The sequence below is a fragment of the Amblyraja radiata genome, chromosome 6 (genome assembly GCF_010909765.2).
Source record: "Amblyraja radiata isolate CabotCenter1 chromosome 6, sAmbRad1.1.pri, whole genome shotgun sequence".
Taxonomy (NCBI): Eukaryota; Metazoa; Chordata; class Chondrichthyes; order Rajiformes; family Rajidae; genus Amblyraja; species Amblyraja radiata.
Window position 1 is genome coordinate 90,415,526 of NC_045961.1, and position 22,712 is coordinate 90,438,237.

The following is a 22,712-nucleotide window of genomic DNA, read 5'->3' on the forward strand; positions in this document are numbered from 1 at the left end:
TAAACTTTTATAATAGAATAATAAATGTTTTTTCGTTTGTGTTATTCTGTCCCTTACATAATATTGCAGCTCTAATGCAATTAGTCTCTAAATATTAGGCTTAATCTCTCATCTTTTTCCTGGACTTTGGTTGCTATTGGTGCTGCTTCCTGCTCTGGTCCTCAACTCTGAAATGTCATAACATTGCTACCAATTTCCACCTTCCTGTCACATTCTCGTGATCCTTCCCTAATGCCCCTGTCCCACTTAGGAAACCTGAACGGGAACCTCTGGAGACTTTGCGCCCAACCCAAGGCTTCCATGCGGTTCCCGGATGTTTTTGTCAGTCTCCCTACCTGCTTCCACTACCTGCAACCTCCGGCAACCACCTGCAACCTCCAGGAACCGCACGGAAACCTTGGGTGGGGCGCAAAGTCTCCAGAGGTTTCTGTTCAGGTTTCCTAAGTGGGACAGGGGCTTAGGAAACCTTGGGTGGGGCGCAAAGTCTCCAGAGGTTTCTGTTCAGGTTTCCTAAGTGGGACAGGGGCTTAACTCTTCCTTTCCTCAACTTCTTTCTCCACCCAAGATTTGGTTCAACATCCATTAATACATAATTAAAATGCGCGGTCTCAAAATAAGGGAGCACCCTTTTAAAGTTGAGATGAGAACAATTTTTTTTTGTCAGAGGGTTGATGATATATGGGACTCATTACCACAGAGCACCGTGGACACAGCCTGTGTGTCGATTTAAGGCAGAGTGATTTCTAGTCAGGAAGAGAATCAAGGAAGTCGGGAAGTTCAGGAAGTCCAGGACAAGGGGTCACAGTTTAAGAATAAAGGGGAAATCCTTTAGGACCGATATGAGAAAAACATTTTTCACACAGAGAGTGGTGAATCTCTGGAACTCTCTGCCACAGAAGGTAGTTGAGGCCAGTTCATTGGCTATATTTAAGAGGGAGTTAGATGTGGCTCTTGTGGCTAAAGGGATCAGGGGGTATGGAGAGAAGGCAGGTACAGGATACTGAGTTGGGTGATCAGCCATGATCATATTGAATGGTGGTGCAGGCTCGAAGGGCCGAATGGCCTGCTCCTGCACCTATTTTCTATGTTTCTATGATTACGGAACACAGAAACAAGGAAAGATCAGCCATGATCCTATTGCAGGGACGAGCAGAGTAGTCGGGAGCGAATCCCTGGCTCCACTGTGCCACCCCTATATTTTGGCAAACCAGCATCTGCAGATTCTTGCGTCTATGTAATATACTAATATTAGCAAAACAAATTAAAGGAAGTCACCTAAAGTTACACCAATCAGCTGTTCAATGGGAGTTTTAGCAATCAGCACATTGGCTCCACGATTCAATTTAAGGACTAGAAGTTATTAGCAATTTCAATACAATGAAGCAAGCACATGGGGATGATAAAGATGTTTTGCATAATGGAAGCTCGCAGGATAGTGGAGATTGTGTATTTAAATGAACCAAGACAATCTTCAGCACCTCACGGGAAGGTATACAGAAAACAGAAATATTAGTTAATTGAACCTATTAGGAGATGGAGGCAAAATACTCAAGTCTGTGGTATCAACGCCATGATGACATCATGGCATGATAGGATTTTCGTCAAAATCTGGTAGCTTGGAAGCTACCAGAAGCCAGCCAGATATTCCTGAACACACTCAAGTTACTGTAGATATCTACACCCACTTATGCACACAAATATGCAGATAAATGGGGGAAATCAACCACAACATGGGTTAGCCTGCTGGCACTATCAATGGCTTAACTTAGGTGCTTGAAATAGAGATGCTGATTTATGTAACATTTATAAATCAATAAACTAGTTTTCATCAGGCAATCTTGATTGATCTAGTATTTCACTGAATACAATGCCCTCCATAATGTTTGGGACAAAGACCCATCATTTATTTATTTGCCTCTGTACTCCACAATTTGAGATTTGTAATAGAAAAATTCACATGTGGTTAAAGTGCACATTGTCAGATTTTATTAAAGGCCATTTTTATACATTTTGGTTTCACCAAGTAGAAACTACAGCTGTGTTCATACGTAGTCCCCCTATTCCAGGGCACCATAATGTTTGGGACACATGGCTTCACAAGTGTTTGTAATTGCTCAGGTGTGTTTAATTGCCTCCATAATGCAGGTTTAAGAGAGCTCTCAGCATCAAGTCTTTCCTCCAATCTTTCCATCACCTGTGGAAACTTTTATTGCTGTTTATCAACACAAGGACCAAAGTTGTGCCAATGAAAGTCAAAGAAGCCATTATGAGACTGAGAAACAAGAATAAAACTGTTAGAGACATCAGCCAAACCTTAGGCCTACCAAAATCAACTGTTTGGAACTTCATTAAGAATAAAGAGAGCACTGGTGAGCTGGTGACCTTAGGGACTGGCAGGCCAAGGAAGACCCTCACAGCTGATGACAGAAGAATTATCTCTATAATAAAGAAAAATCCTCAAACACCTGTCCGACAGATCAGAAACACTCTTCAGGAGTCGTGTGTGGATTAGTCAATGACCACTGTCCGCAGAAGACTTAATGAACAGAAATACAAAGTCGACACTGCAAGATGCAAACCACTGGTTAGCCGCAAAAATAGGATGGCCAGGTTACAGTTTGCCAAGAAGTACTTAAAAGAGCAACCACAGTTCTGGAAAAAGGTCTTGTGGACAGATGAGACTAAGATAACCTATATCAGAGTGAGGGCAAGAGCAAAGTATGGAGGAGAGAAGGAAGTGCCCAAGAGAGGAGAGAAGGAACTGCCCAAAGCATACCACCTCATCTGTGAAACACGGTGGTGGGGGTGTTATGACCTGGGCATGTATGGCTGCTGAAGGAACTGGCTCATTTATCTTAATTGATGATATAACTGCTGATGGTAGTAGCATAATGAATTCTGATGTGTGTAGACATATCCTATCTGCTCAAGTTCCTCAAAACTCATTGGCCGGCGATTCATTCTACAGCAAGGCAATGATACTGCTAAAGCAACAAAGGAGTTTCACTCGATCTGAACCCAATTGAGCATGCCTTTTATATGCTGAAGAGAAAACTGAAGGGGACTACTCCCCAAAACAAGCATAAGCTAAAGATGGCTGCAATATAGGCCTGCCAGAGCATCACCAGAGAAGACACCCAGCAACTGGTGATGTCCATGAAATGCAGACGTCAAGCAGTTATCGCATGCAAAGGATATGCAACAAAATACTAAACATGACTACTTTCATTTACATGACATTGCAGTATAAACACTGCTGTAATTTCTACATGGTGAAACCAAAATGTATAAAAATTGCCTTTATTAAAATCTGACAATGTGCACATGTGATTATTTTCTATTACATATCTCAAATTGTGGCGTACAGAGGCAAATAAATAAATGATGGGTCTTTGTCCCAAACATTACGGAGGGCACTGTAAATATGAAATAGGAAGTGGTTATGTTTCCTGAATATTTAATACTTGATGAAACCAAAAATGGAGAACCACAAAGGTGCATATTTTGCAGTTAAAAAGACAAAAAATGTTTAATCAAGACGTGCACATAAACACAAAAACCTGTAGTATACAAAAATCTCATTCACCACCTCAGGGTAAATTTTGAACAAAACTTTCACGAAATGAACTTACGGGCAGCATTCAAACACCAGAGGGCCGACAGCACGTTATATTTAATATTATTATTTCTTATATTCATTATTACGTAACTTTGTACTATAGGCAGAAATTTATTTTTTACTAAGAATAACCACCAGCTCGAGTCTCGCGGAAACAACAGACCACATTCCACCACTTCAAACAGCTGTCCACAGATTCAGTCATACAGCACAGAAACAGGCCATTTGTCCCAACTTAGTTTAGAGAGACTGAACGGAAACAGGCCCTTCGGCCCACCCAGCCCACACCGACCAGCGATCCCCGCACATTTACACTCTGACGGACAATTTACATTTATACCAAGCCAATTAACCTACAGACCTATACGTCTTTGGAGTGTGGGAGGAATCTGAAGATCTCGTAGAAAACCCGCACGGTCACGGGGAGAACATACAAACTCCGTAGACAGTACCTGTAGTCTCTGGCCCTGTAAGGCAGCAACTCTACTGCTGCGCCACTCATCTATCCCGATCAAGATGCCCCATCTAAGCTAGTCCTATTTGCCTACATTTTGTCCATATCCATCCCTCTAAATGTTTCTTACCCCTGTACCTTGTCCAAGTGTAATTTAAATGCTGTTATCGTATCTGCCTCAACTACCTTCACTGGCAGCTCGTTCCATATACATACCCACCACCCTGAGTGGAAAAGTTTGCTCCTTAAATCTCACCTTAAACATATATCTTCTTGTTTTTGATTCCCCTGAAAATAGTCTGTGCCATCACCCGGTCTAATCTGCTCATCGCACTAAGATCATTCCTCTGCCTCCTGCGATCCAAGGAATAAAGCCCTAGCCTACAGAACCTCTTCCGATGGCTCAACCCCTCAAGTCCTGGCAACATCCTCAAATCTTCTCTGCATTCTTTCCACTACCTTTCTCATTACCCAGTCCCACCACACCCCTCTTCCCCACCTCCATTTCCTTAGTCCAGGTGTTAAGAGTTCACCACACTGGGCTTCCACATACTAGAATCCATTAGATGTGGTCTGGATACTGTGGAGAGTCTGTCTGTAAAAAACCCTCAATTTGAGAAATGGTAAAGCTGGGGACGAGGTTATGAAAGCCCTACCAACACACTACTAAAAACAAGTATAATTGAAAATAATTTAATAACTTCTCCCAGTAGTCTGTTACTCTTCAGCTTGACAATGTCCATTAAAAATGGGTCTTGAATGTGCTGCATGATCCAAGAGGTGATTCTCCAGGTTCCACTGACATTTAGATTTCACAATCTGTCAACAAATCCTGCACAATCTTAAAATCATGAAGGGAATAGATAGGGTGAATCCAGAGTCTTTTTTCCCCCAGCAAATGGAAATCAAGACCTTAGAGGGCATACATTTAAGATGAGAGAGATACATTTACTAGGAAACCAACTTTTTCCATACAGGTGTATAGAATGGGCTGCCAGAAGTAGTGGTTGAGGCAAGTATAACAACATTTAACACACATTTGGACAGATAGATAGATGGATAGGAATGTTTGAGGGGAATATGGCCCAAATGCAGATAATGGGACTAGCTTAGATGGAGCATTCTCGGTCTACATACACAGCCTGTTCCAATGCTGCATGACCATGACTTAATGTCCTGAAAATAAAAAGTTCAAGGATTGCTGCCAGTTCCTTTCAGAAATGTAGGCAGTAGCCAGGAGATAACTCAACAGGTTAAAATCAGACCTTCTAGGATTAGCCTACATTTAATAGTTGCCTGCATTAAGCCATCCTATATGTGGAAAAAGTGATAAAATAAGAATTCTATTTTATTAATAACACTCTCAAAGTAGGATGAAAGTGACAACTATGTCATAGATTACAAGCGTATTAGACATGCCAAAGTCACACTAATAATTCAGACCCAAGTTTTCAAATTTGTATGTTAGACTTCACTGAACACATCTTACTCGAATATTCTGTTGAACGTTATTGATGCCTCAATTATTCTCCCATCAAATGACTAAATAACTACTGCACAGATGACAGCCCTTTGACCAGCCCAGCCAATGCCTGCTCAATTAAGTGATCAATTAATTTGTTAACACGAGGAACTGTAGATGCTGGCTTACAATTTAAAAAAAAGTGCTGGAGTAACTCAACGGTCAGGCAGCATATCTGAACAACATGGATAGGCAACATTTTGGCTCATGACCCTTCTTCAGACTGACTATAGTACGGGCAAAAGTTGGAAGTGGGGGCAGGACAAAGCCTGCCAAGTGATAGTCGGGTATGTGAAAGAGGGAGGCGGGTTGATTGATGGATGGTTGGACAAAGGCCAGAGATGAAAAGACAGTGTGAGAGATAATGGGATAAGGGTACATGAGACATGAAGTGCGAAGACACTGAAAAGAATACAAGTGGAAGAGGACTGGATGGCGACGTGGGTAGATATTAAAGTTTGGTTACCTAAAATTGGAGAATACAATGTTCATAAGCCACCCAAGCGGAATATGGAGTGCTGTTCCTCTGGTTTGCAGGTGGCCTCACTCTTGCAATGGAGGAGGCCCAGGACAGAAAGGTCAGTATGAGATTGGGAAGGGGAGTTAAACTGTTTAGCAACTAGGAGATCTAGCAGGCCTTGGCAGGTGTTGGGCAAAATGGTTGCATAGTCTACGCCTACCAACTTCTCTTGTACTATATTTTGCCCAGCTATTAGTTCGCTCAGTTCCTCATTTCCGTTGGACCTTGATTCTCTGTCAAGCCTGGCTAGATTTCTGTTCTCAGACAAAATAATTGTTTAATTCCCCAATTTTCATTATAAGTCTATCACTGTCTGCAAGGATGCAGTGGCACAGCGGTAGAGTTGCTGCCTTACAGCGCCGGAGACCCGGGTTAGATCCTGACTACAAGTGCTGTCTGTACGGAGTTTGTACGATCTCTGTGACTGCATGGGTTTTCCTGAGTGCTCCGTTTTCCTCCCACTTTCCAAAGATGTACAGGTTTGAAGGTTAATTGGCTTTGGTAAAATTGTAAATTGTGTAGGACAGTGCTAGTGTACGGGGTGATCGCGGGTCGGAGCGGACTCGGTGAGCCAAAGGGCTTGTTTCCGCGGTGTACCTCTAAAGTCACTAAAGACCCCAAATTTACCCTCATTAATATTTTTCCTTTTACATATAGATCTATGAAAGAGCTGAGATTTTATGCAATCCGTTTATCGCACCTCCTACATTTAAGTCTAAATCACTCATCTTACAAAAAGCAAGGTACCAAATGTTGATGCTTCCAGAACATTATTGGTCTGTCTTCCTATCACAAAAACATCCAACAACACTTTATTCCTGTCACTCAACCAATTTTGAATTCCATTTGCATGATCCATTATACTTTTGCATTTTTTATGACCTGTCATGTAGGACCTAGATAAAATCAATACATTTTTGGAAACTAGGGGATGGAGTATGATTTTCACAAGGATAAAGGGTTTAAGGTAAAAGATTAGCATGACTTCATTGAAATTAGATGCAAAAGAAGACGCCTACTCGCACTTCAGTTCCTTATCTCGCACTTCAGTTCCTTATGTTGTTATAATTTATTTATTTGATGAAATGCTTCCTCCTCCCGCTCCACAGTTTTTTCAACTGGGATACTTCTTTCCATCCTCATCTGTTCTTTGCCAATTTCCAGTTTTAAAAAATCCAAAAGTGTCCGCTCAATTGGGGACTAAAGGAAAATCTAAATTAGAAAATGAAATATCCTGTTGTGGGACACAAACTCAAAGAGAACCACCCAGTGTTCAACTATCCTCCGACATTTTCGCCACCTCCAACGGGATCCCACCACTGGCCACATCTTCCATCTCCTCGCCTTTCGGCCTTCCGCAGAGACCACCCTCCATAACTCCCTGGTCAATTCGTCCCTTCCCACACAAACCACCCCCTCCCCTGGTATTTACCCTTGCAACCGCATGAAATGTTACACTTGTCACTTTACCTCCCCCCTCGACTCCATCCAAGGACCCAAGCAGTCTTTCCAGGTGAGGCAGAGGTTCACCTGCACCTCCTCCAACCTCATCTATTGCATCCGCTGTTCTAGGTGTCAACTGCTCTACATCGGTGAGACCAAGCGCAGGCTTGGCGATCGCTTCGCCCAACACCTCCGCTCAGTTCGCATTAACCAATCTGATCTCCCGGTGGTTCAGCACTTTAAGTCTCCCTCCCATTCCGAATCCAACCTTTCTGTCCTGGGCCTCCTCCATGACCAGAGTGAGTCCCACTGCAAATTGGAGGAGCAGCACCTCATACTTCGTTTGGGTAGTTTACACCCCAGCGGTATGAACATTGACTTTTCCAATTTCAGGTAGTCCTTGCTTTCTCCCTCTTTCCCCTCCACAGCTCTCCCAAAGCCTACTGTCTCTGCCTCTTCCTTTCTTCGTCGTCCTGTCCCCCCCCAAATCAGTCTGACCAAGGGACTCGACCCGAAATGTCATCCATTCCTTCATTCTATAGAAGCTGCCTCACCCGGGAGTTTCTCCATCATTTTTGTCTACCTTCAACTACTCTGAGGTAAGCAGTTGACTTGCGCAAAATCTAGTTCAAGACTTACAGAATGACATAAGCCACACCAGTGCCACTTTCTTCATTTACTTGGCCTCCATCATGTCAAGGAAACCACTTCTGATCGTATGCTAGGTCAGAGCCAGAAAAAGACTGGAGGCTCAATTTACCTGTATCAATATTGATCATTACTAAATATCTGATCCGAATTTTGGAACAGACTTTGACCCGGCTTTGTTTTATGTCAAGGACTGACAGGACAGCATCTCCTCAGTACCCATGGCCTAGCTACCACAGATCTTCTTACTCAACTCCAGGATGTAGAAGGTCAAAGACATTAGCGTTAAACATCCAGACCAGGCAGTGACCACAAGTAATGGGCTTTGTCTTAAAACATACTTCTCATTACTTTCCTCCATTAAAAATTCTGCATTCTGGATAGGTTGTCAAACTTTTTAAATTTATAACCTGGATCTCAAATTCAGAATGAATGTCATCTTATAATTTTAAATGCACCAAATATGGAAAGAACTGTTTAAAAAGCTTACCTGGAGGATATCCGGGACTGCTACTAGCATACATATTAGCAGTATAGGCTGGTGCAGTTGTAGGGTAACCAGCAGGATAACCTAAAAGAAGAAAGAGCAGACTAAATGTAGAGTAATGAAGTGCATTCAAAGTCAAATCAAAAACATTAAGATCTCCAAAAATAGAATGTTTCACAAGCTTTAAGATAACCTAATAAAATTCAGCATTTCCCTGATCTGTTTATATATCAGTTTACATTGAATTATTGGTTATCCATCCGCAGTATTTCTAGTCATTATACTAATTGTACTACTGATTATAAAAGGGAGTGCAACCCATTTTCTTCTGATTACATGAATTATTCATGTATCCCAATCTAGCTGGAGGCTCCAGCATAAAGATGCAACTTGTTGCTTTTGACTCAGATTGTAGGACATTGCAAAAAATAGATGGTATGTTGCATGTTTGTTTGAGACCAATATTCTCACTACAAGATGTGATTGTTACCAGCAATACAAGCAACTCCACGAAATAGGTGTTCCTAGAAAACAATCCATATTGAGATTTTTTTCCTCAAATACACATGCCTCAAGGAATGGGAACTGGAAAAAAAATAATTGTATTTACTTTCTTTCCCTCCCACAGATTTAAAAAGTGATTTTTTATTCCTATCCCAGAATTTATGGTAACTATTTGCAAATTTCTGTCAAATTTAAAATGAATGCAGAGTCTGTTTGTAATTTAACGTAAATCAATAACTGAAATGCACAATGGCAAAATATGTCCAATCCAACACATTCATGAACACCCTTTTCTTAATATAACCAATAATTCAAAATGTCCTTCTAATCTCTTCTCCCTTAGTCTTAACCTGCAAGCATTCTATAAGCTTTCTTCACCCCTTACCATCTTCAGGAATTTTTGGACACAGTTCAATATTCTACTCCTCATTGTCCCCATACCACTTACTGTTAGTCCCTTACCTCTTCAAACTTCAATATAAATTGTAAATCTAATCATCTTGTCCACCTGACTAGTTCAATGATATCTCCCCGAGGCCTACCACCTTTTTTCCCAATAGCTTTGGTGCCAATTTTGGTATTTTAATCAAGAGACCCACATTTACATCTAAATCATTGGTGTCAAAAAAGAGATCAGCGCTGAGTCCTGTTACACAAACACGGGATTGTTTTTTCTTTAAATTGTGTTTTGCACGAATGTCTTATTTTCCTTTGCAACCTTTTCTTTTACTAAATCTGTGTTGTCCAAGTTTGTGCCTGTGATGCTACTGTAAGTTGTTAATTGCACCTATACCTCACCGTGCGTGCTATGGCAATAATGCCTGGCACCTTACTGCATGCAGATAAATATATATATCTCCTAAAATTCAACCCGTATGCCATAGTCATACAGTACAGAAACGGGCCCTTTGGCTCAATTTGCCCATGCCAACCAACACTCCCCCATCCACACTCGTCCCAGCTACCCACCCACCCTTGGCCCATAACCCTCTATACCTTTCCCACCTGACATTAATTGCCACTTATTAATTTTGGATTAGCAACCACTTGCACTTGAATTCTATCCTGATCAACTTCCCTGTAGACTTTGGCCAACGGCTTGCTAAATTCCACTTTGACTGTAATCAGTGTAGACCACACTAAATTTTACACTTTACCATGACAGAATTTTCCCCAATTTCCATTTAGTACAAATTACAACTACTATTAGCTTTGCATGCCGAACTGCGGCAAGTAAATTTTAGTGTCAAAGAAATCTAATGGGGCATGTAATGTAATTTTCACATTACAATTTCACATTGACTGCTTTATACGGTTAATCCTAAAGTATACCACTTCAAATAAACTTGGTTGCCAAAACTGCATTCTTGCCGTTTCATCAGAAAATTATCAGGAGTTCAAAGCTCTGTGCAGATTAGCAATAAAATTTATACGGAATTCTAGGAAAATAACATTGGTTGCGGCTTGCGAGCTGATGCAATAAGATGTTGAAACAGATGGCACACTTCACAAATTTTCTTCCATCTGCACGTCATAACCCACGAAGCATACATTAAGACATTGGAATGGAGAAGTCAACATAAGGGAACAGGCCTACAATTTAGAAGACTACTTTAAAGAAATGGTACTCAATATTTGCAGTACTAAAAAGGAACAAATATACTGCACAAAATTCTTGCTATTTACTCTGCTCCTCTCTCAACTCGAGCCCGTGCCCTCTAGTTTTAAACTCCCCTGCTCTGGGAAAAAGACTACCCTGTGCCTCTCAATTTTCAAAACCTTTATAACCATCACTCAACCTCTTATGTTCCAGTGAGAATAAATTCAGCCTTTTCATTCTCTCCTTATAACTACATCCCTACATTCCAGGCTACATGCTGGCGAATCTCTTCTGCATTCTATTGCTCCCACATCCTGTAGTATGGCAACTAGAATTGTACACAATACTCCATGTATAATCTAATTAATATTTTGTACTACAATAACAAGGCATCTCAATTCCTATACTTACTGCCTCAGCCTATAAAGGCCTAAATGCCCATTTCACTACCCCACCCACCTACAGTGCCCTCTATAATGTTTGGGACAAAGACCCATCATTTATTTGCCTCTGTACGTCACAATTTGAGATTTGTAATAGGAAAAAATGGCCTTTATTAAAATCTGATTAAAGTGATGGTTAAAGTGCACATTGTCATATTTTATTAAAGGGTATTTTTACATATTTTGGTTTCACCATGTAGAAATTACAGCTGTGTTTATACAGTCCCCCCATTTCAGGGCACCATAATGTTTGGGACACATGGCTTCACAGGTGTTTGTAATTGCTCAGATGTGTTTAATTGCCTCTGTATTGCAGGTATAAGAGATTTATCAGCACCTAGTCTTTCCTCGTGTCTTTCCATCACCTTTGGAAACGTTTCAGAAAGAACTGCAGATGCTGGAAAAATCGAAATTAGACAAAAATGCTGGAGAAACTCAGCGGGTGAGGCAGCATCTATGGAGCGAAGGAATAGGTGACGTTTCGGGTTGAGACCATTCTTCAGACTGATGTGGGGGTGTGGGGGGTGTTGGGAAGAAGAAATGAAGGGGTGGAGACAGTATGCTGTGGGAGAGCTGGGAATGGGAGGGGAAGGAGGGAGAAAGCAAGGACTACTTGAAATTGGAGAAGTCAATGTTCATACCGCTGAGGTGTAAACTACCCAAGCGAAATATGAGGTGCTGCTCCTCCAATTTGCAGTGGGACTCACTCTGGCCATGGAGGAGGCCTAGGACAGAAAGTTCGGATTCGAAATGGGAGGGGGAGTTGAAGTCACCGGGAGATCAGGTTGGTTAATGCGAACCGAGCGGAGGTGTTGGGCGAAGCGATCGCCAAGCCTGTGCTTGGTCTCACTGATGTAGAGGAGTTGATAACTAGAACAGCGGATGCAATAGATGAGGTTGGAGGAGGTGCAGGTGAACCTTTGCCTCACCTGGAAAGACTGCTTGGGTTCTTGGATGGAGTCGAGGGGGGAGGTTCAGTGACAAGTGTAGCATTTCCTGTGGTTGCAAGGGAAAGTACAAGGGGAGGGGGTGGTTTGGGTGGGAAGGGACGAGTTGATGAATTACAGAGGGAGCGGTCTCTGCGTAAAGCCGAAAGGGGAGGAAATGGGTAGATGTGGTCAGTGGTGGGATCCCGTTGGAGGTGGCGAAAATGTCGGAGGATTATATGTTGTATGTGACGGCTGGTAGGGTGGAAGGAGAGGACAAGGGGGACTCTGTCCTTGTTACGAGTGGAGTGATGCGGAGTGAGTGCGGAGCTACGGGATAAAGAGGAGACCTTGGTGAGAGCCTCATCTATAGGCGTGGAGGGGAACCCCCATTCCCTAAAGAATGAGGACATCCTCAATGCCCTGGTTTGAAACACCTTATCTTGGGTGCAGATGTGGCGTAGATGGAGGAATTGGGAGTAGGTGGATAGAGTCCTTACAGGAAGCAAGGTGGGAAGAACTGTAGACCAGAGTCAGTGGGTTTGTATTAGATGTCAGTCAGTAGTCTGTTACCTGCGATGGAGATAGTGATGTCTAGAAACGGTAGGGAAATGTCGGAAATGGTCCAGGTGAATTTGAGTGACGATGGAAGTTAGTGGTGAAATGGATGAAGTCAGTGAGTTCTACATGGGTGCAAGAGCTAGCACCAATGCTGTCGTCAATGTAAGCTTTTATCGGTGTTTATCAAAATGAGGACCAAAAGCTGTGCCAATGAAAGTCAAAGAAGCCATTATGAGACTGAAACAAGAATAAAACTGTTAGAGACATCAGCTAAACCTTAGGCTTACCAGAATCAACTGATGGAACATCATTAAGAAGAAAGAGAGCACTGGTGAGCTTACTAATCGCAAAGGGACTGGCAGGCCAAGGAAGGCCTCCACAGCTGATGACTGAAGAATTCCCTCTATAATAAAGAAAAATCCTCAAACACCTGTCCGACAGATCAGAAACACTCTTCGGGAGTCAGGTGTGGATTTGTCAATGACCACTGTCCGCAGAAGACTTCATGAACAAAATACATTGGCTACACTGCAATACATTGGCTACACTGGTAAGCTGCATAAATAGGATGGCCAGATTACAGTTTGCCAAGAAGTACTTAAAAGAGCAACCACAGTTCTGGAAAAAGGTCTTGTGGACAGATGAGACAAAGAGTAACTTATATCAGAGTGATGGCAAGAGCAAAGTATGGAGGAGAGAAGGAACTGCCCAAGATCCAAAGCATACCACCTCATCTGTGAAACACAGTAGTGGGGGTATTACAGCCTGGGCATGTGTGGCTGCTGAAGGAACTGGCTCACTTATCTTCATTGATGATACAACTGCTGATGGTAGTAGCATAATGAATTCTGAAGTGTGTAAACATATCCTATCTGCTCAAGTTCAAACAAATGCCTCAAAACTCATTGGCCGGCGGTTCATTCTACAGCAAGGCAGTGATCCCAAACATACTGCTAAAGCAACAAAGGAGTTTTTCCACTCTGAACCCAATTGAGCATGCCTTTTATATGCTGAAGAGAAAACTGAACGGGACTAGCCCCCAAAACAAGCATAAGCTAAAGATGGCTGCAATGCTGGCCTGGCAGAGCATCACCAGAGAAGACGAAGACAAACACACACACACACACACACACACACGAACACAGCTGTAATCTCTACATGGTGAAACCAAAATGTATAAAAATGGCCTTTATTAAATTCTGACAATGTGCACTTTAATCATCACTTTAATCAGATTTTAATAAAGGCCATTTTTTTCTATTACAAATCTCAAATTGTGTAGTGCAGAGGCAAGTAAATAAATGATGGGTCTTTGTCCCAAACATTATGGAGGGCACTGTATAGTGGATGTCATCCCATCCACCCGTGTTCATGGAGCTATGGATTTGTAGCTCAAGATCTATGTATATTAACACCCAGCCCGTCTTACTTGATATGCCTTAAAATAATTAAGCACACCTCACACGCGCCCGCATTAAATTCCTATCAGCCAGAGCTCGGCCCAATTGTCCAGGTGAATTATCCCACTAACAAACAATCTGGGTATCTAAATCTAAATTTTATTAGTTATTTATGTTATGACATTGGATGGAAGCTGCATATCAAATCTCGTTGCGCTTATGTGCAATGACAATAAAAGATAATATTATTATTATTTGTTATCAATGACTCCACCATTTTTTTGTGCCATCAGCAAATATGCTAATTATGCCTCATTACATATTCAAAGAGGAGTTTGTTTGGAAGATGGGTGGAGCAAGTGACAAAGACTGGAGGCGAAAAGGAGACAAAAGGGTGTCAGATAAGGAAAGAGGCTAAGGAAATGTAAAGATGGAAGGTAGGATAAAGGTGGAAAGAGGCATGGGTGATCAGAAAGAGGGAGGAAAACTGGAATGTGGGATGAGGATGAGCATGAGCATATGGAGGAGGGGAAAGAAGAGAGTGACGGGGGTGGTGGGAGTGATCTCCAGTGTGCATATATTGCTCATTTTTGTTGTTTACTATCATTTAATCGTCTGACACCAAAGTCCCAAAACATGCACTTTAGTCAGAGCAACATTATGGCAACGAGAAGGGAAACAATAGACAAGACAATCCGATTCAGATTCAATTTTAATTGTCATTGTCAGTGTACAGTACAGAGACAACGAAATGCATTTAGGTGCAGGAGTAGGCCATTTGGCCCTTCGAGCCAGCATCGCCATTCAATGTGATCATGGCTGATCATCCCCAATCAGTACCCCGTTCCTGCCTTCTCCCCATATCCCGTGACTCCGCTATTTTTAAGAGCCCTATCTAGCTCTCTTGAAAGCATCCAGAGAACCTGCCTCGACCGCCCTCCGAGAATTCCACACTCACCACTCTGTGAGAAAATGTGTTTCCTCGTCTCCGTTCCAAAAAAGGTGTTTCCTCGTCTCCGTTCTAATTTGAATAATGTTCTTAAAGACTCCTTGAAAACGTGTGGAATCCACACCAATTAACGAGTGAATAAATGGTCCATGACCATTCAAAATGGACGAGCAGAATTTGGGATGGCACGGAGAACCATATCCCTTTGTAGAGACCATGTAAAAGCCCAACTAAAATGGCAGGAGCAGCACACCACCTCCACATTACTTAACCATCCCATCAAGAATCTCCTTCATCCAATGTAGAGTCCGTCGAACCACATTAAGGGGGGGGGAGGGGGGGGGGGTTGATAAGGTTAAAGAATAGCTATCCTGGACTCGGAGGGACTGCCCGAGATCGCCATAGTAACCACTTTGCATGCATGCTAATTACTAAGTTTGTAGAACAAAGTCAATTACTTCCACATACACCCTCTTTTTATAAACTGTTTTTGCATTCTCAGCACATTGACACTTAGCAACAACTAACTTGAGATACTGGAAACAAACCTGCTGCAAACACACATTGAGTGCCCACATCGAATTGCCACCAGAAACTATGTTGAAAATTATCCCAAACTGAAAGTTCTATGTAGGCAAAACATTGTCCTTTTGTACAAGAGAAGTAATTTCAATTTAACACTGATTATGATTAAAGTTCATTTTAAATGTTCAATAAAGTTGAGAATGCCAAATTATAGGCATAGAATACAATGCAGAGCTACACAAGCAGTGATGAGGTTAGAAAACTATATAAATTGTAACACAACAGGAATGGACTAATTAACATTCAAATCTATTCTGATGCAAATTACTTGTTTTATGAACACTAGAATAGGCTCATATTACCACTTTTGTCTCACAAACATTGCAGCTGACTTTGTGCCCCCCCTCACTCCTCACATGAAGCAACAATTCTACTGGAGGTAAAGCTCATGTGGCAATATTTAATGTAATTTCTCCTCAGAATTACAATTCTATGAAAGATCAATTCCAAACATTTTTTATTGTGGTTTTTCAGTTTTTGCTACAACCACACAAAATGATTTCGCAATCCTAAATATTTGCAGAAACAGAAAATAGTTGGCTATTTACTTAACGAATGCATCATGGTTTTAACCATTCCCTTTGATAAAACATTCCATTATCCAACAATTCTCTACAAAAAAAGCAATTTAGCTTAATCCATTTTTCCTCAATCTGAATTTTAAATTACTCATTAATTTCCCCAACCTCGGGAAATAACATTTTCCTTATCACCATGTCAAAACACTAATCTTTATGACCTCCAAGATTCCTCAGCCATCTGACATCAGAGAAAACTCAGTATTTCCAGCAATCAACAGTTCATCGCTTCATCCTATAGAGTACACTGAAAATCACTTTAACATGCTTTGTACAAAATATGAATTGTACAATACCCTGTGAAATAACCATGACGGTTTACAAGTATAGAAAACAATTAATTCAGTAAAAATGTTTAGATTTATTGACAACACTTTAATATGATACTTTCTCATGCTGGCTTGAATTGTTGTTTTGCCATATGCATTGAAGGTGCTGAAATCATTCTCTTCAATTTTTGTGGTACTGGGTGACACAGAAGCCACTTAAAACTCTTCCATATCTTCAATGACAGATGTAGATTTGTTAGACAGCTTCTCTTGGAGAGTGAACATCCATATGAGTCACAATGCCCTGAAGGGAATTAGTTAAATAGTTTTTGCACTATTTCTGCCTGTTTATGATGCTTTGAATATTCATGATGGATCTCACAAAATGAGAGGTCCATTCAACAGTCAGTTGCTTGCATGACCTTTGATGTGAATATCTTTCCAATCTAACTGAAATGACCACATGGTCATGGGAGTGCCAATGGTTAACTGGCTCCAGGTATCTTCTAACTTGACTCAAAGGATGGTGTTCATGATAACCTGCCAAAATACCGAATAACAAATGTTTATAACTCAATTAGCATAGTTGTTTCCAACCTCTCCTTTCCTAACCATCCAAGAGATTTGAATCCGATCTGTTGAAATCTTTTAAAATGTCCTCTGGGTTACATAAATATGTAATATTGCCCCAGGCCTGCTCATCTTCCTAGCAGTCATTCTTGCAGATTTTTCCATTGCAGAGTTATTAAAACCAGAGGACGTATGCTTAAGATAAGAGTTCGGAGTTTAAAGGAGATTTGAGGAATATCTTTTCACCGTGAGGGTGGATGGAATCAGCAATCCACTATCTGATGGAGTAGTGAAGGTATCGCAGCATTTAAGCAATTGGTAATGGTTTATTATTATGTATACAAAGAAAGTGAAAAACTTTTATATGCTACCCAGTGAAATCAGATCATGCACTAGTACAATCAAACCATATGAAATAATGACGGGTAGTGCAAAGAGAAAATTAACCAAAGTGCAGAATACAGTGCAAGAGCATTAGTGTTATAACTCAATTATAAAGTATGTGTTAATATACACACACTGAACTCGTTTTCTCTCGTTTATGTACAATGATTATATATTCTGTTGTGCTGCAGCAAGTAAGAATTTCATTGTTCTATCTGGGCCATATGACAATAAAACACTCTTGACTCTTAAAACTACAGAGAAAATTCAGATTAAAGAAGTGCAAGGGCCTCAATGACGTAGGTTGAGCTATCTGGATCACACCCTTAGTTTATGGAAATCCATTTAGTAATCTGATAACAGCAGGGAAGAAGCTGTGTCTGAATCTGATGGTACATTCTTTCACACTTTTGCCTAACGGGAGGGGAAGAGCAGCAAATGTGAGCAGTCCTCGATTAGTAAATGTAAGCAGTCATTGAGCAGCAAATGTAAGCAGTCCTTGATTATGTTGGCTGCTTTTCCGAGGCAGCCTGGTGTAGATGGATTCATGGGAAAGAGGTGCTGGTCTGAGTAACAGACTCAGCTGTATCGACAATTCTGTGCAATTTCTTGGGCAGAGCTGATGACAAACCAAGCTACATACCCATAGGATGCTTTCTATGGTGTATGTATAGAAATAGTTAAGAGTCGCTAGAGACATGCCGAACAAACTTCCTTTATCTTGAAAGGAAGTGTAGGCATTGTTGTGCTTTCTTGGCCATAGCATCAAGGTCAAATTGATGCTGATATTTACGTCTGCACCTTGAAGCTTTCGTCCCTCTCCACTTCAGCACCATTGATGATAACTGGGGTGTTTACACTACCCCATTTCCTGAAGTCAATGTCTAGTTCTTTCGTCTTGCTGATATTATGGACAACCACTTGAATCCCAAGGCACCAAAAGCTCAGCCAAGTGCTGATGAATGTGATCAGTACAGATGGGGTACTTGCGTGGCGTGGACATGGTGGGCCAAAAGGATTCTGCTTGTGCTGAACACCACTGAGAACAGATGGTCAACTCCATATTTCCACATTACAATGGGAATGTTTGAATTTTTACTTGCATTCTGGTCTGCATCATAACTGATGATATACATCTCTGCCTTTTTAACAATAGCTCTTAGAAAATCAATCCATCAGTCTTTGGAAGCTACTGCCCAATCTATCCTCCCTTGCCTCTTCCTGCCCATGATTACTCCAAAGATCAAGCTGCATGATGACCAAAAATTCACTATTCCACACTAAAAGACAAATTCATAACTGCAACCCAATTTCAGAACACAAAAATTACAAGTACAAAGTTCACGTTTCCAGTTTTCAAAGAATAATAGATGGTGGTAACCAGAAGCTTTGATTCACTTCATCTAAACAGATGTGGATCAGAAAGAAATTTACAATAAAAATGATGATTATATTAAAAATCTATTAACAAAGCTAATTAAAATGACCACCTCATCTAAAAGTCTCACGAGTACAGATATAAATAGTCTTTAAAATAATTCTATTTCAAGTGTGCTTATTTCAAAATTCAGTACGCAAAATGTATTCAATAACTCTGCATCAGAGAAAGCCTAAATTAGCAATTAACCATATAAAATACACAATCTAGGATTCAGTCAAAAAACCAAGGACGACAAAACTAGGAAAACAAGTGGGTCAAATCTAAAGCACCTATCAAATGTTCGCATGATACAAAGCCAAGATTGCAAAATATGCGTTGGTTTAGAAATAATTTAAAAATATTTCCCCAACTGCGATTAACCTTTGAAATACTGTACTGGTATCCCATAAAACCATGCCTCAGCTAAAGACTGAATTCTAACTCAAACGGTTAGGGTTGAAAGAGGTATACATCATGTCAAGTATTCCTGGACATACATTCCATACTTGGGCAGAAAAGTCAACATTTGCCAAATAAGGATACACGAATAAGGATTTGTCTCAGCCATAACAGTAGACTTCCATAACATCCAAAATATATAACAACATCAAAACTAATAGTCCAAACATTGCAATTTCACTGCTTTTATGAATTGTCTTTTAAAACAGCATGTTTTGTATTGACAGAGCAAGCCTTCAAATATTTATATTGTTTGAAGTGAAATACTTGGTGTTTTCTGGATGCCATTGTTTTTTACAGATGGAAAACCACTAAGATATTTGAACATAAATCTCCTGATAGCAGATATCTGCAAATAAAATTGTTGAAATCGCAGGTCAAGCCTTGATTGCACAAAGTGAAAGAATTTTAATGTTTCAGAGGTTGGGTTCCTATTCTGAACGCAAAGCCGCATCATTTGCTCATGCATCTAGAAACAGGAGTTGAAAAAGATTTCAAATTCCATGAGAGCTAATTTTATTCTTTATCTTAAAAGCTTGGGTAGTGACTTATGAATTCTATGAGGACTTCATTTCCCAAAAAGCTCAAGCAGAAGAGCCTCTGCTGGCTTGGAAATATACACAGGATGGAAAATGGACGCATCCCCCTAAGTTGTGCTATACGAGGAGGTTGCCAATGCACGGAGGCCAAGAGGAAACATAATCTTCGTTACAAGGATATTAAAAGAGATATGACAGATTCTAACATTAGCACCTTGAACTGGGAAGCAGCTGCTGAGGACAGGGTGAGATTGAGAAAAAACCTCCAGGCACACATGAAGCACCACAATAGTTTGCGGGTCAAGAACCTGGAGGCCACGTGCCAATGCCACAAAATGGTCAGCGGCGACAGTAACATACTCCCAATCCAACGGAGGTAACAGAGACTGCTTCACCTGTGGAAGGGTCTGCCTGTTAAGGAAAGGGCTCGTCAGCCACAGCAGGAAATGCAATAACCTGAAACATTCCCTTCTCCAATCGGGAAAACGTCAAATCCGCACTCTCTCTCGTAGATGGACGGATGCTAAAATGCAGCAGCCAAAACATGGGGTCGCTGGTATTCAATGGAAGGACTTGGTTAGCCAATTTCATTCATTCCCATTTAAAACATTTAATTTTTTATGCTTATTGCATATTATGCATAGAATATTAATGACACATATTTATTCGTGGATACTAAGGAGGGGATACTAAGCAGGAGTACGGTTGTTTGTTATTACTTGCAGGAAGTTTGCAGTTCCATCCCTCATGGATATCAAGGACTTAGTGCCTTGTCAATACTGAGAACCCAGGATTGCCATAGTGATAAAATGCTGTTAGAAGTCGGGTCAGACAACATTTGTGCAGCGAAATAGGCAGTCAATGTTTCTGGGCGTGACACATCATCAACCCAGATAAAGAGTTTAGATTGCTGAAGTTGACTGTCCATTTCCCTCCACAGAAGCTGCCTGACCCACTGAGTACATCAAGTTTGTTTTTTGATCCCGACTCCAGCACCTGCAGTCCCTTGTGTGTTGCCACAGCAATCAACCGTTGAAGAACTCATCTGGTTGTTCCATTAATGGGGGCAATTAGAGGGAAACAGAGGAAGTAAAACCTGTGAATTTAAGTGACAGCTGCAAGGAACAATCTAGCAGGTCAGGGTCTGTCTATGGAGAGTAAATATTAATAATCTCAGAGGGATAACCTATAGCAGAGCTATTCAGAATTATTCTGATTCAGAGGAGGGGAATTATCCGAAATTGTGAAATAAAATCCAGCAAACTGCAATGTACTCAGATGGAAGCTGAGCCGTGGCTCCTCAAATTTACAGTGTATATCATTAGAATAATGCAGGAGACCACACACAGATATGTTCTGCAAAACAATCATCCAATCTGCATTCAGTTTCTACTATGTACAGCTGACCATATGACGAGTCAACCAAACTGCACAGTACAAGAGAATCATTGGTTCACCTGGCTCCTTCTATGGTGAAATAGATAAAGAAAAAGGGCAGGTGCTGCATTTCATACATTTGCACAGTGAAGCATTGAAAGGGGAGTGAATAGAAAAGGTGGAACGACAGTCACAATTAGCTCTTTTGGAATGCTAAAAATAGAATGGGAAAGTGGAGTTGCGTTGAATGTGAAAAATTGCAATGTTGAATACAGAGAAGAGCAGAGAGAGAGAGCAGAGGTACAGGAAATAGATAGATGCAAGTGTTCTGTTAACAATAGCAAAATGTTGTGCCAAATATGCACACAGCACGGAAACAATACTAACAGGTGAGAAATATACCTAGCTTTATTTGAACTATACATGCAAAGACAAACTACAAGTACTCACTACCCTCTACAATTATAGGTACATGATCAATTTCCATCAGACTTCAAATTTCAGTTTATTCTTCAAGTCCCAGACTCAGATATTCCATGGGAATCTGTCCTATTTCCTACTGTAACCCCAGGTTTTCTTGCTCTTCCAGAGTTCAGTAAGGAGTTAAATCCTCCTTCAAAGATCCATTTCCCTCCGATCCCTCCAACAATCACATCAATAATTCCGTGAAGACCAAATTTACTTCAGCCATCTATATCACTGGAGCATTAGTTGTCACGCTATTTACCTCCATTATCACTAAACAAATGCCTTTTAGTCATTGGCACCACCATGCAGATGAGCATGCAAATGTAAAATGTAAAATATATTTGGACAGTTTCATGGATAGAAAAGGTATAGACAGATATGGGTCTAACACAGTACTAGCTTAGTCAGGCATCTTATCATTTTCTTTTCTTCCGTCGCCTCCGCACCTTTTTCTACGGGAAGGAGTCCTCGTCACCCAATGATGGCCCCTTCTCCCTTCTCCACCGGTCCCCCTCCTCTTGGGACTCCCCAGAATGGCCTTCTACCTTCTCTAAACATCTATTTCTAACTGCCGGCATGACATCAACCGCCTCAACTTTTCCACTCCACTTACCTACTCCAACCTCACCCCCCTCTGAATGCACAGCCCTCCGCTCACTCTGCAGCAAGCCTGACATTATAAACAAACCCACCGACCAGGGAGGTGCCGTGGTAGTCTGGCACGCTGACCTCTACCGGGCTGAGGCCAGGCGACAACTCTCAGACACCTCCTCCTACTTATCCTTGGACCATGATCCCACAGATGAACACCAGGCCTTAATCTCAAACACCATTACTGATTTCATCACTTCTGGCTATCTGCTTTCCAGTCTCCAACCTTATCGTTTCCCAGCCCCGCACAGCCCGTTTTTACCTTCTCCCCAAAATCCACAAGCACAACTGCCCTGGCAGACCCATTGTTTCTGCCTGCTCTTGTCCCACAGAAAT

General features: G+C 41.2%; 1 protein-coding gene across 4 annotated transcripts in view; it reads right to left on the bottom strand.

Moving 5' to 3' along the window:
- Positions 1 to 22,712, bottom strand: part of fam168a (family with sequence similarity 168 member A) — an 82,305-nt gene that overhangs the window by 19,720 nt on the left and 39,873 nt on the right. For all 4 annotated transcript variants that reach the window (XM_033023175.1, XM_033023176.1, XM_033023177.1 and 1 more), the window contains exon 3: positions 8,697 to 8,777. In XM_033023175.1, the coding sequence (XP_032879066.1) occupies positions 8,697 to 8,777 (81 nt within the window). The remainder of the gene's footprint in view (positions 1 to 8,696; positions 8,778 to 22,712) is intronic.